At 42.2% G+C, this 14,345-nt stretch overlaps 1 protein-coding gene across 2 annotated transcripts in view; it reads right to left on the bottom strand.

Moving 5' to 3' along the window:
• The window catches only part of NOP9 (NOP9 nucleolar protein), a 34,694-nt gene that overhangs the window by 12,711 nt on the left and 7,638 nt on the right, over positions 1–14,345 (bottom strand). For both annotated transcript variants that reach the window (XM_068253538.1, XM_068253539.1), the window contains 5 exons: positions 4,393–4,473; positions 4,169–4,310; positions 3,484–3,676; positions 1,837–1,977; positions 1,326–1,445 (listed from right to left, as the gene is read on the bottom strand). In XM_068253538.1, the coding sequence (XP_068109639.1) occupies positions 1,326–1,445; positions 1,837–1,977; positions 3,484–3,676; positions 4,169–4,310; positions 4,393–4,473 (677 nt within the window). The remainder of the gene's footprint in view (positions 1–1,325; positions 1,446–1,836; positions 1,978–3,483; positions 3,677–4,168; positions 4,311–4,392; positions 4,474–14,345) is intronic.

Raw genomic sequence — 14,345 nt, forward strand, 5'->3', positions numbered from 1 at the left:
AAACCAACTATAACAAGTAACTTGTCTATATATCTTATCTAAAGTTTAGATAGTTTACACAGCATATCTAACTGCAAACAGCATCAAATGTTTATGATTATTTATTCCTGTAATACAATGAGGGCAACCATGTTCTGTTTGTCACATTGTCACAGGCTGAGGGCTGGAGATGCTATCAGCTTGTCTGTGTGTAAATTCAGTCCCCTCACCTCCTTCCTTCTCCCCTCTGCCTCTGAAATCAATGGCTAGTAACCTCCTCCTCCTCCTGCCCAGACTGAGCTCCCATAAGCCCTTGCTACAGTGCCAAGGCACAAAAGAAGCTGTGGTCGAGGCTTGTTTAGTTTATAGGGAAATATAGTATTAAAACAAAACAAAAAAAGTATTTGGCTTGAGGAATGCCCTGTAAACTATATGAAAGGAACACAATTATGCAATGAGTAAAAGTTTATCTTGGTTCCACTTTAACACTAAATGTAGGCCCTTATCCAATTAACTTTTTCTCCTGTGTTTTCATCTTATCTTAAAGATAACTTTTTTAGCACCTAGTAACTGAAAAATTGCTAAAAGTAAGCAAAAAGGTAACATCAAACTAATTGTGAGTGTTTTCTTGCATGCTGGGAGCTTTTAAGTGAACCTAAGTAAAAAAAAATAAAATAAAAAAAAATGCCCATTTACTTACCTGTGGCTTGTTCCAGCCCCCTGAAGTCTTCCTGGTCCCTCACCATCTCAGCCATTCCTCCACTGTCCAACCTCTGTAATCTGGCCAACTGATGATTTGGCTGGCCGCTGTACATGCGCAGTGCTGGCCGTGTGCATCCTCTATCGCGCTCCCAGCGCTCTGTGCATGCATGGTAGCAATTTTTGCTTACTGTGAAACCGATAGAGGATGCATGCAGCATGAGGCAGCACAACGAGCATTGGAGGGTGACATCAGATAAACAGCAGAGTGCAGGATGACTGCAAGGGACATGGAAGACTTCCGGCGGTTGGGAGAAAAAGTAAACAGGCTTTTTTTTTTACTTTAGGTCTCCATTAAAGTACTTTACTGATGAAGTTGGAAAATCTATACTTGGAGAAAACTCAGGAAAAAAAGTTAATAGGATATGGGTCCTATTGTTGATAACAATTATTGTCGTCAAGTTATGCCATTTTATACAGTGTAGTACAATAATAAGGTGCAAACTTGAAAAGAGCAATTACTAAAACATGACGCAAGAGGAGGGGAAGAATCTGCCCAAAAGAGCTCACATGAAACAAAGATCTGATTAGATATGATAGGCAACATTAATAATCCTTTCTTAAACTTAATAGTTTTAGTCACTTACCACATGTTCTGATGGTTCCTCTGCCTCATCAGTCTTGTAATAAACCTCGTATGTCAGTAGTGAAAGGAAAAGCGGTATGCAGGTTATGCGGCGGGAGGTGGGAGTGGCGCAGTGGAAAGCCTATGGAAGGAGGGAAAAAAAGAGTTATCATTGGCAAACTAAAGGTGGCCACTAACTGGCCAATTTCTAGCGAAAAATCGTTTGGGCGATCAGAAATTCTGATCAGATTGTTTGTAAATAATCTCCATTGATGGGCACAACCGATTACAAATGATTATAAAAATAGTCGTCCAATTGGATTTTCGTCAAATCAAAATTTGGATTTTCTTGTTGGTTGTGAAAGATAGGAAGCAAAGATTGGTTTGTTGATGGTGTAGTGAACGATTTTTCTTCTGAACAGAATTTTCTGATCGCTCTAATGATTTTTTACTAGAAATTGGATTGTTAGTGGCCACCTTAAGCTGAATTAGGAGAGATCAGAAGAGATCTGGGCAGCATGCTAAATACCAACCTCCATAAGCTGTGACAGCAGCACTGTCTGGCGACATTCTAGCTTCTTGCAAGCTTCTGCCAGGGTAGTGATGATGCCCATGTGACCTTTCGCCAATACATCCTCTATGGCTAGAGACAGCTCATCGAACAGCACACAGAACTGAGCAGAAGAAAAAAGGGAAGGACATCCAGCAAACAGTCCTGAAACTATAAGCAGGGCTAGACACTGGGTACAAATGTGTGTCCTAGCAGTGAAGAACAATAAAGTTCTATAAAGTATCGTATATGAATTTCAGAAAAATTTTGACACTTTGCTGACACACACCCTGCCTGTAACTTATCACATACACAAAAACACTTAGGACTTCCCCCATGCTTTTCCAATTCCAATGTCCTACTAATGTCCCCATTACTTATTTCCTCCTCCCATGCATGGCTACAAGACATCTTTCAGGCTGCCCACTTTTAGCAGAAATGGCTCCTCAAAACCTTAAATATTCACCAACACCCTTATTTTGGTACCTCCCTCACTCATAACCCAGGCCTGGGTAAAAATTAACCAGCCCGGGCCCCGGCTGCAGACCATTGCGGCTCGCAACTCTCCCTGCAGAGTTGCGAGCCGCGATAAGAGTGGGTTAACACTCACCTAATCGCAGCTTCCAGTGTCAGGTCTCCATGGCAACAAGTGACACAGCCATCAGGACACGCAAGAGTATTATACGCAGGCACGTCCTGATGGCGTGACACGTCAGCTCTGTTGCCATGGAGATCTGAGGCTGGAAGCAGTGATTAGGTGAGTTTTAAAGAACTCTTATTGCTCACAACTCTGCAGGGATGGACGGAGGGAAGAGAGGAATCCAACCAGCAACAGGCCGGATCAACAGCGCATGTGAACCTTGGGCCGTAGTTTGCCCAGCACTGCTACAACTTGTGTTTTCCCTCCTCTTAGATTGTAAGCCTTACTGAGATACATATATACACACTAAGGCCTGGGACCCACTTGCAACCACTAATTGCTATCGTTCAGCATTTTTGCTAAAGTTTTGTAAGCAATTTTAGGAGCAATTTCTGGCGATTTTTTAAGCATTTTTATTTCAGTGCTAGCAATTTGAGAGAGATTGCAATTAGCTATTTGAAATCTTATGTTTTCAAAGGATTCTAGGAAAAAGCAGGCGATTCTGGGTAATACAAACGCTTCAAAATAGCTCACAAATCACTTTGTACGGATGATTCAGGAGTGATTTTGCAACTGGCCAATACTTTACCTGGGAGCGCTATCACTCACAAAATGCTGCATGACCTACGATTGTGATTAGCTATAATTGCAATTGCTCTAGTGGGTTCCCATCCATTGACTTTCACTGGCAAAGCAGTTTTTGAATTGCGAACGAATTACAGCGAACCAAAAAACACTGCCAAAAGCACTCTATTGGGTCCCAGAGCAAAATGTACTACTACTTGGGAGTAAGGGAAGTGGAAATGGAAAAAAGCAAACCATAACAATGTTAGCTCCTTATTTTTGTTTATGCCGTAGGCAGAAAAGAAGTGGGAAAAGGGAAGGGACACTGGAAAAGAGAAGGAAGGACAGGGAAAATTAATAAATGGCAAGGTAAGAAATAAGAGAGGGAACTGAAGAGTAAGGTAGAAAGCCAGGAATCGCTCTCACCAGCTTTTTGCTCTGGGCAGCACGGATTAGCCTCTGCACGGTGTAGTTAGCAATGGGGTGGGCAGCCAACACACCCAGCTGCCCCTGAAAGTGGCTGTTATAGAGGCGTCGAAGCTGCTTCTTCTCACTCACTTCCAGAATTCTCTCCAGTAGACGGCTGCTGGTCTCATCCTTCAGGAAAACCAGGAGGGAGCTGGTAGACGAGGTAGAATATCAACCTCCATCCACAACTAAATATCAAACTATATCCTACTATTAAACAATTCCACTAAGCACTAGTTATATGTTAAACTGTGCAAATGTATATGTAATGCCATAAAATCACCCAAATATTTTAGAAACTTTGGCTGTGGAAAAATATACTATGAATTGTAGCTCCTGCATGAGGTCATTCGGTCATTTCAAAAGTGAACCAGAAAAAGAAAAATCAGTTTCCCCAATTTCCCTCATGAACTGTGTTGTCATCTGGCATTATGTATGAGAGATGGAGTGGGAAACAGTGAGGTGGCAGGCCCAGAGCTGTGCAATTAGCTGTGACCCTAATGTAAGGAAGGAGACATTTTGTTTTATTTAGGATATTTTGAATTAGGATGATATTATTTGGTAATATTTAACATCTCCATATTTTAAAACTTAATTTGATTAGGATGGAGTGGTTGTTCAAATTAGAGAGTCAACACCTTACCTGCTGTCACCAGACACATTCCTGGAGGAGAGGAACTTAATGATGTCATCACATAGCATAGCACAGATAGATGGTAACTTCCTGTGCAGAACCTGCAGAGCAACTTGCATCCCCAGACAAGCAACTTTATTGGTAGCGAACACTGCAGGTGGGAGGAGACCAGTTGTTAGTTGAAGTTCAATTGGTGAGAAGCAGAGGGATTATTTTGGGTAATGAGGACTCACCTCCAATGTTATCACGAAAATAGCTGCTCATTTCCTGTAACTGTTGTAGAAAGATGTCCGGGACATCAAACTCAGAACTTACTGTAAGACAGAGATGCAAGAGGGTGTGAACAAAGTGGAAAAGATGGGAAAACAGCAAGATGGAGACAGCATGAGGGCTTGGGGTGAAAGGTGGAGGAACAAAAAAAAGTAAAATGTGAATGAGAGGAAAATGGGAGGAGAGTAAAGGGCAGGGAAGAAAGGAACAGTAAAGTTAGGAAGGATAAGAGTGGAAAAATCAAAAACGGAGAGGAGAGTGAAAAAAAAAAAAAAAAAAAAAAAGGGAGGATGGGGTGGAGAAGTAAATTATGGAACAGGAAAGGAAGAGCAGAAAATAAAGAGTAAGGCTGGTTTCAAAAAGTGGATTGGTGGTACCGCCAACAACAAGCCTTCGGGGATTACCGCATTAGACTGTGATAATCCCGTCTGGCAGCGGCCAAGCAGGAAATATCACTCACTTCCTGTGGCTGAAAGCAATCACGTGTGCGAAAGTATGTTGATAAAATACGCTTCCGCGCATGTAATGTAGGTATGCGCTTGCGTAAGATAGGGTACTTCTAGCACACCGCAGGCAATGTGAACTCCCCCATAAACTTATTGCCCTAGTGGTAGGCTGTGGTTAAGTGCTGCACCGCGCCAGTGTGAAAGGGCTCTCAGGATAAAAGAAGAAAAAGGCATGGTTCACACTTTATAAAAATCACATATGAATTGAGATTTTGTGAAAATCACCACACATGGAATTGCAAATCTGCGTCTGCGATTTTCCTGCATTTTAAATTTGGATGGCAGTGTGTGTGTAATGCGCTATTTGTGTTTCAAGGCAAGTCAATGGAAACACAGAAAAATAATGTATTATACGAAAGATTGCATGCAATTTCAATTTTAATATGTATTTTTATGTAAATTAGTTTCAATGGCATTAATGAATAATTAACATGTATAAATACATCAGAGGTCAATCTAAAAGCTTGGTGAATGAGCTTTTTGTCCCTAGGCCTTCACAAAGGACTAGAGGACATAATCTGCGCATGGAGGAAAAACACTTTAGCCATTTATTTAGGAAAGGGTTCTTTACAGTAAGAGCGATTAAGATGTGGAATGCATTGCCACAGGAAGTAGTTATGGCAAAATCTATATCTGCATTTAAAGGAGGCTTAGATGCTTTCCTTGCAATAAAAGATATCCATGGCTAGAATTACTAGGTAATGCCGAGTGGTGTTGATCCAGGGATTTTATCCGATTGCCATCTGGAGTCGGGAAGGAATTTTTTCCCTTTTCGGGCTTGTCACACGCCCCCTGGTGACCAGACCGCACAATGCCTTCCAATCGGTTCCAGCACACAGACCATGCAATCTGTGGTCGCAATCAGTGCGCAGAAACCACTGGAATGTTGGCAACAGACACGCTAGAAGGGAGCTTGTGAGTTACAGTAACACAAATAACACACTATTTCAGGGTATAAAAATGCCACCACTTCTGCAGAAGGGCAGAAGACCTAACCTCACTGATATTAATACCTGCAAATAAAATGGTTTAAACACACTCTATTTTATCTAGCTATCAACAGTAGTAGTGACTCTTCGGAAAGCGAGGATTCTTCCTGTGTGGCTGAATAGCAGGGGTAGCTGAACAAATAAATGACTTTTAAAAGTCTTTTATTATGAATGCAATATAAATAATTAATACATACAGAAAATCATTAAAATCAATAACTATAGAGACAATAGTAGCGTAGGATAAAAATAAAAGTAAGGGAAGAAATAAACGGATACTTAAGCTCAGGTGAAAATGTCCTTCTGGGTATGCACATTAAGTTCCTTTGTTTTTGGAGCAAAGTTCAAACAAATATTGCCGCTGCTCAGTCCTCAGAGCAACAGCATGCCTTCGTGACGATGGAATTTGGAGGACTCAGGGGAGGAGTCACTGTCAAGTTCTTTTGAATGACCCACATTTTTGGGTGGGGTCTCCGGTTCAGCCCAGGGGCTGGACAGGGGCAGTTACCCTTCTGGGTGGGACATTTTCCATCCACCCAATATGACATTTCATAACTCAGCTTACGCGTTCCGCACACACAACAACCACAGAATATGACAATTCTTAGGACATCAAACTTGATTAGGGTAACATGTTCTGACATGAGGCAGCTGCATACCTCGGTGACTGGGTATGTCAGTGGCCCCAATTTAATATTAAAATATTCACCAGATCCGGAGCAGCAGAACGATATAACTTTCGTACAACTTATACAGTGGCTTGCGAAAGTATTCGGCCCCCTTGAAATTTTCCACATTTTGTCACATTACTGCCACAAACATGAATCAATTTTATTGGAATTCCATGTAAAAGACCAACACAAAGTGGTGTACTCGTGAGAAGTGGAACTAAAATTATACATGATTCCAAACATTTTTTTAAAAATGAATAACTGAAAAGTGGGGTGTGTGTAATTATTCAGCCCCCTTTGGTCTGAGTGCAGTCAGTTGCCCATAGACATTGCCTGATGAGTGCTAATGACTAAATAGAGTGCACTTGTGTGTAATCTAATGTCAGTACAAATACAGCTGCTCTGTGACGGCCTCAGAGGTTGTCTAAGAGAATCTTGGGAGCAACAACACCATGAAGTTCAAAGAACACCGCAGACAGGTCAGGGATAAAGTTATTGAGAAATGTAAAGCAGGCTTAGGCTACATAAAGATTTCTAAAGCCTTGAACATCCCACAGAGCACTGTTCAAGCGATCATTCAGAAATGGAAGGAGTATGGCACAACTGAAAGCCTACCAAGACAAGGCCGTCCGCCTAAACTCACAGGCTGAATAAGGAGAGCGCTGATCAGAAATGCAGTCAAGAGGCCTATGGTGACTCTGGACGAGCTGCAGAGATCTACAGCTCAGGTGGGGGAATCTGTCCATAGGACAACTATTAGTCGTGCACTGCACTAAGTTGGCTCTTATGGAAGAGTGGCAAGAAGAAAGCCATTGTTAACAGAAAAGCATAAGAAGTCCCATTTGCAGTTTGCCACAAGCCATGTGGGGGACACAGCAAACATGTGGAAGAAGGTGCTCTGGTCGGATGAGACCAAAATGGAACTTTTTGGCCAAAATGCAAAACGCTATGTGTGGCAGAAAACTAACACTGCACATCACTCTGAACACACCATCCCCACTGTTAAATATGGTGGTGGCAGCATCATGCTCTGGGGGCGCTTCTCTTCAGCAGGGACAGGGAAGCTGGTCAGAGTTGATGGGAAGATGGATGGAGCCAAATGCAGGGCAATCTTGGAAGAAAACCTCTTGGAGTCTGCAAAAGACTTGAGATTGGGGTGGAGGTTCACCTTCCAGCAGGACAACGACCCTAAACATAAAGCCAGGGCAACAATGGAATGGTTTAAAACAAAACATATCCATGTGTTAGAATGGCCCAGTCAAAGTTCAGATCTAAATCCAATCGAGAATCTGTGCAAGATCTGAAAACTGCTGTTCACAAACGCTGTCCATCTAATCTGGCTGAGCTGGAGCTGTTTTGCCAAGAAGAATGGGCAAGGATTTCAGTCTCTAGATGTGCAAAGCTGGTAGAGACATACCCTAAAAGACTGGCAGCTGTAATTGCAGCAAAAGGTGGTTCTATAAAGTATTGACTCAGGAGGCTGATTTACTACGCACACCCCACTTTATAGTTATTGATTTGTAAAAAATGTTTGGAATCATGTATGATTTTCATTCCACTTCTCACGTGTACACCACTTTGTATTGGTCTTTCACGTGGAATTCCAATAAAATTGATTCATGTTTGAGGCAGTAATGTGACAAAATGTGGAAAACTTCAAGGGGGCCGAATACTTTTGCAAGCCACTGTATAAACGGTATTCCTTAAGCATGCTAAAATCATACACTACATTTAGGTTTAATGCTGATGGGATAGCTCCACTGTGTCTGGAGCCCTGCTGTGTGGAAAGCTCGCTTTTGCTGGAATCACCAAATGGTATCTTGCCAGCTCAGCAATTCACACCTGGATATGATTGGTTCCTTGATGAAACTTCTTTTGACCAAGTTAATTAAACAAACATTGGGACAGTCAGAGACAAAAGGGGACTTCATGAAAAGAGCTCCATCAGCTACAAAGAAAAACAGAGACCCCCAGGCTTTACTGCAAGGACCTACACATCCAATTATGATCTGGCACGTCCACGACAATCGGTGCAGAAAACCGATTGCTATGGCATTTTCTTTTCTCACGGCTTTTCCTTGACAGGGCTAATCGGACCATGCTTTGTAAGGGTTTTTTGCCTTCCTCTGGATCAACAGGGATATGTGAGGGAGAAGGCTGGTGTTGCACTTTGTTTTCTGGTTGAACTCAATGGACGTATGTCTTTTTTCAACCCAAATAACTATGTAACTTTGTAAACAAACGCATTTTAAAAAAAAAAATCATAAAATTGCTCACAAGACTAAGAAAAAAATATATACAAAAATAGCAAGCACAGAAACGTTTATATGAAAAACTGCATGCTTTTCCGCTAGAATGAGGGTGAAAAAGTAAAATAGAGTTAGGGATGGTTCAGACAGGTGACTGCCGGCAGCTGTGCACAGGGCTTACCGCGTCCCACATTGAGATGAATGCAAGAACGCTTTGGCCGATCAAAATGTATGTGTAGAGTCTAGCTTGGCTGAGTTTGAGGTTCTGTGTCCACCTAGAGGCTCAAAGCGCAACGCGATGACAAACCGCTGGGAACTGATGCCAACTGCTTTTCGGTAGCAGAAAAGCGTTTAAGAATTTGCTAAACGACCTGCCGGCAGACGTCTGTCTTAACTGGCCCATAAGAGGAAAGAATGGATAAAGATAATGGAGTGAGTGGACAAAGAAGATGGAAAGGAAATCAGAAAGATAGAGTAGGAGAGATGAGGATTTGCTAGAATTCCAGTTTGTTAAAAAATATATTTGCAGACATTTTGAAACCAAGCTGTAATTCTGATCCTTTGCTTCACTAACTTACTAATCCGCTATTAGAAATTGTTAAGGAGATGAAAAAAAAATCCAGCTTGCAAGCAAATTTTTAGAGCATAGAGAAAAGGTGGAGGGGTTAGAAACTCTTTTACAGCTGCCGTGAAAGACGAACTGGATTAATATTGTGAAGATATGGGGCCAATTTGGGTAAATATTCATTGTAGAAATAACTGTTACCAATTGCTTACTGGTGTGTACTATATGCTACCACATATCCACGATGCTACAGAACTGCAACTACTACAGTAGATTGAAAAAGTAAAAGTGAGGTCATAGTTATGGGTTATGACTTCAACTATCCAGGCATTGATTGGGATATTGAAGGTACTCATTTTAGTAAAAGTCCCAGATTTCTGGCAACACTACAGGACAGTTACTTGACTGAAATGGTAAACTGAACCAACTAGGGGGAATGCGTTGCTGTATTTGGCCATTTCAAATAGACCAGATAATGTATCAAATGTGCAAGTTTAAGAACATATGGGGAATAGTGATCACAACATGATAACATTTGATTTGGTGATTGGTAGGTTGGTGGAGCAGTGGAACACCTAAAGCTAAGAATTTTAGCAAAGCAAAGTTTTATCAACTCAGGCATGCACTAAGTTCGGTGGACTGGAATTGCATACTACAAGGGGAGGACATTGAAGGGCAGTTCAAACTATTTTCAATGAATATTGTAGTAAGCATATCCCATATGGAAACAAAACTGAGGAATTAAAAAAGGGCCTCTATGGATGAATAGAAATGTCAGAGATAAAATGAAGTGGAAAAAGATTGCCTTTAAGGCCTTAAAACAAGAAAAAGGCTGCATTAAGCAATTATAAGGAGTGAAATAAAAGTTGTAAAAAAATTAAAATAAATTAGGCTGGCAAAGACTGAAGCTGAAAATCAAACCACTAGGGATATCAAATCTAACCCAAAGAGGAGTAGAAGTAGGAAGTAGGTAGTAGTAGGAAGAAGTAGGGAGTAGGTGGTAGTAGTAAGTAGTAAGTAGTAGTAGTATCAGTAGTATCATGGATTTGTGACGACCTTTAGTACACACCAGTGGGCAGCACGGTGGCGTAGTGGTTAGCGCGCCCGGTTTGAATCCCAGCCAGGTCAAAATCTGCAAGTATGCAAGGAGTTTGTATGTTCTCCCCATGCCTGTGTGGGTTTCATCCGGGCACTCCAGTTTCCTCTCACATCCCAAAAACACAGATAGTTAATTGGCTTCCCCCATATTGGCCCTAGACTATGATACGTACACTACATGATACATACATAGACATATGACTATAGTAGGTATTAGATTGTGTGCTTCTCTGAGGGACAGTTAGTGACAAGACAATATTCTCTGTACAGCGCTGTGTAATATGTTGGCGCTATATAAATACTAAAATAAATACATAAATAAAAAAAAGAAAGGTGGACTGTATTGGACTTCTAAAGAATGAGGGAAAGAATTCAATGGTGGACGACCAAAGCAGGGCAGAACTATGAATGCTTGCTTTGCTTCTGTCTTCACAAGGGAAACAATGTTGCAAATTCCAGATGTGGAAGGGTCCCAATCTTCCAATTTTAATATTAAATAGTAAATGCAGGAAGGAGTAAAGGCAAGACTAAATAAAATAAAACTGATAAGGCACTTGGCCCAGATGGCATACATCCTCGGCTGCTAAGGGAATTAAGGAATTAAGTTCAGGCATCGACAAACTCCTGTTTCTTAACATCAGCATGTTCAGCTTTTAGGAGGTGATGAATGTTAGTGTGGATATTGGGAATACTGTAGATGTTATACTTGGGCTTTGCAAAGGCCTTCAATACAGTTTCCCACATCAGTGTGGTGGAAAAGCAGAGGATACAAGGACTGGGGAAGAGTGTGTGCATGGATAGGGAACTGGCTAATGGACAGAAAGCAAAGAGTTGTGGTCAATGGATCATATTCAAAATGGGTGACTCTTAGCAGTAGGGTCCCATAGGGGTCAGTACTGGGTCCAGCACTCTAATTTATAAATTACCTAGTAGATGAAGTAGAAAGTAATGTTGATATTTTTGCAGATGAAGTACAACTATGCAGAATTCTTACCTCTCATATTGCAGAATGATCTTAATAAATTGGCTTTATGGGCACATAAATGGCAGATTGGTTGTACCAACTGCCTAGCACCATACAAAATAAATGGGATATAGATGGGTACATCACACTTGGAAAAAGGACTTAGAAGTACTGGTCAACAACATGTTAAAGAAAACCTGTAACAAAAAAAAAAAAAACTCCCCTTGGGGTTACTCACCTCAGGTGGGGGAAGCCTCCGGATCCTATTGAGGCTTCCCCATCCTCCTCGGTCCCACGGCGGCGGCGATAAAGCTCCCCGAACAGCGGGGATGTAAATATTTATTGTAATAATTAATGCGAGCAGACCTAATACTCCAGCACAACTCCAAGGAGGAGGGCCCACCTGGAAATGTTAAATTCAGTAAAAAATGTAAAAAAAAAACAGGCGGCCCTGCATCCGCTTGTACAAAAACTTTATTAATACTAAAAACCTTTGCCCATTCAGCAGCTGGATTACCCCTTTAAAATTCTTAAAACCACATTTAGAACTGTAGGGAACGCTTCTTCACATAATGTTACCACCAATCACCATTTGGTAATTGCAGAACACGGTCACCCAGACTTAGCATATGCTAACCGCGTCTGCCACCAATATGGTTGGATTGTATGTGGACCACCACCGCACACCACGAGGCCTCAAAAATTTACTGCAGCCACTTGTGGTAAGAAACATCAAAAACTTCAAATGTCCATGTTCTTAAGCCCTATGATCTGCAAAAGACCTATGACTGAATCACTTATGTCCACTCCGTGGGAATCTATGAGTTCCCGTGTGTGGCCTGTATACCTGTCTGAATGGTATACCTGTCTGTATACCTGTCTGAATGGTATGCCCACGGACTACTGGTATGAAGTGTTGTGAACCAGGCTATTGATAAACATCATGATGGCTAGATGGCAAAGTTCTCTGTTCCCCGCAGGGCAAGTTGTATAACTCACGGCTCCTTGTCGCCAGTGCCTCCAGATGCATCTCGCCGTTGCTCTGGCTCAGCCCAATCTGGCGCTGCTTGCTGGCTCTTTCACAGAGCTCAAGCTCCTAGGAGCAAGCTTCTGCCTTTACTTGTCCCAGCTAGTGGCGTCTTGCCTCTCCGGATTCGCCGCCATGCTCAGCGATCAGCGGCAACTTGAGATTCAACTCCGGCATCCGGGGGTCATGTGAGCGCTCAACTCCAGTTCTGGAGAGACACCTCTGGAGGCACTGGCGACAAGGAGCCGTGAGTTATACAACTTGCTCTGCGGGGAACAGAAAAGTTTGCCATCTAGCCATCATGATGTTTATCAATAGCCTGGTTCACACCACTTTATACCAATAGTCCGTGGGCATACCATTCAGACAGCTATACAGGCCACACAAGGGAACTCATAGATTCCCACAGAGTGGACATAAGTGATTCGCTCATAGGTCTTTTGCAGATCATAGGGCTTAAGAACATGGACATTTGAAGTTTGAGGTTTCTAACCGCAAGTGGCTGCAGTCAATTTTTGAGGCCTCGTGTTGTGTGTCGGTGGTGGGTCCACATACAATCCAACCATATTGGTGGCAGACGCGGTTAGCATAGGCTGGTCGACCGCGTTCTGCAATTACCAAATGGTGATTGGTGGTAACAATATGTGAAGGAGCGCTCCCTCCAGTTCTAAATGTGGTTTTAAGAATTTTAAAGGGGGAATCCAGCTGCTGAATGGGCAAAGGTTTTTTGTATTAATAAAGTTTTTGTACAAGCGCATGCAGGGCCACCTGGTTTTTTACATTTTTTTTACAGGATGTAAATATTTACCTTCCTGCCTCCAGTGCAGGCGCAGTATGGACTCTCCGCTTGGAGATAGGTGGAAATAGTTGATCGCTGTTGGCCCGCTCTACTGTGCAGGTTGCAAGTCTCCTGCGCAGTAGAGCGGACCCGACAGATATTGGCTATTTTCGCCTATCTCCGTGTGGAGAGCCGCAAAAGCGCCCCCCCCCCCCCCCCCCCCGCTAGAACGAAGAAAGGTAAATAAATCAACGCTAATCAGCGCTTGTTAGGCTTGTCGAGGGAGGATTGCCAGACACTTCGGGGGAGCCAGCGCTGGATTGCCTGCAGCTACAGGGGAGGAGGAAGCCTCATTGGGACCCTGAGGCTTCCCCCTCCCGAAGGCGAGTACCCCCCAGGGGGACTTTTTTTTTTGTTACGGGTTCTCTTTAAATAATCCTATTCAATGCCAAGCCGCAACAGGTAAAGCAAATAACATTTTGGGATGCATTTAAGGAGGAATAAGAACTCGGGATGCTAACATAATACTGCCCATTTAACTCTCTAGTAAGGCTGCATCTGGAATATAGAAATTCAGTTCTGAGCACCTGCATTACAGGAAGGATATTGCAGTTTTAGAGCAGGTGCAGAGAAGAGCAACAAAATTGATTAGAGGGATGGAAGGAAAAGGAAAGATTAGAAAAACTGGGCTTACTTATGCTAGGTGTACATAATGCACTTTTCTGACAAATTTACTGTCCGATCATTTATTTCCAACATGTCCAATTTGATTTTTCATACAAGTGAACGGAAAATCGATTGAAAAATCAATCAGAAATCAGATCAGACATGTTGGAAATAATCGATCTGACAGTAAATCTGTCAGAAAATCGCATCGCGTGCACCTACCATTAGTCTGGAGAAAAGATCTAATTGACATGTATAATTGCATTAGAGGGCAATATAAAAGCTTGGCAGACAATCTTTTTGTCTCCAGGCTTGTGCAGAGGACTAGGGGACATGATCTGCGCATGGAGGAATAAAGTTTTAGCCATTTATTTAGGAAAGGGTTCTTTACAGTAAGAGTGAT

Source organism: Hyperolius riggenbachi, chromosome 9 (genome assembly GCF_040937935.1).
Source record: "Hyperolius riggenbachi isolate aHypRig1 chromosome 9, aHypRig1.pri, whole genome shotgun sequence".
Taxonomy (NCBI): Eukaryota; Metazoa; Chordata; class Amphibia; order Anura; family Hyperoliidae; genus Hyperolius; species Hyperolius riggenbachi.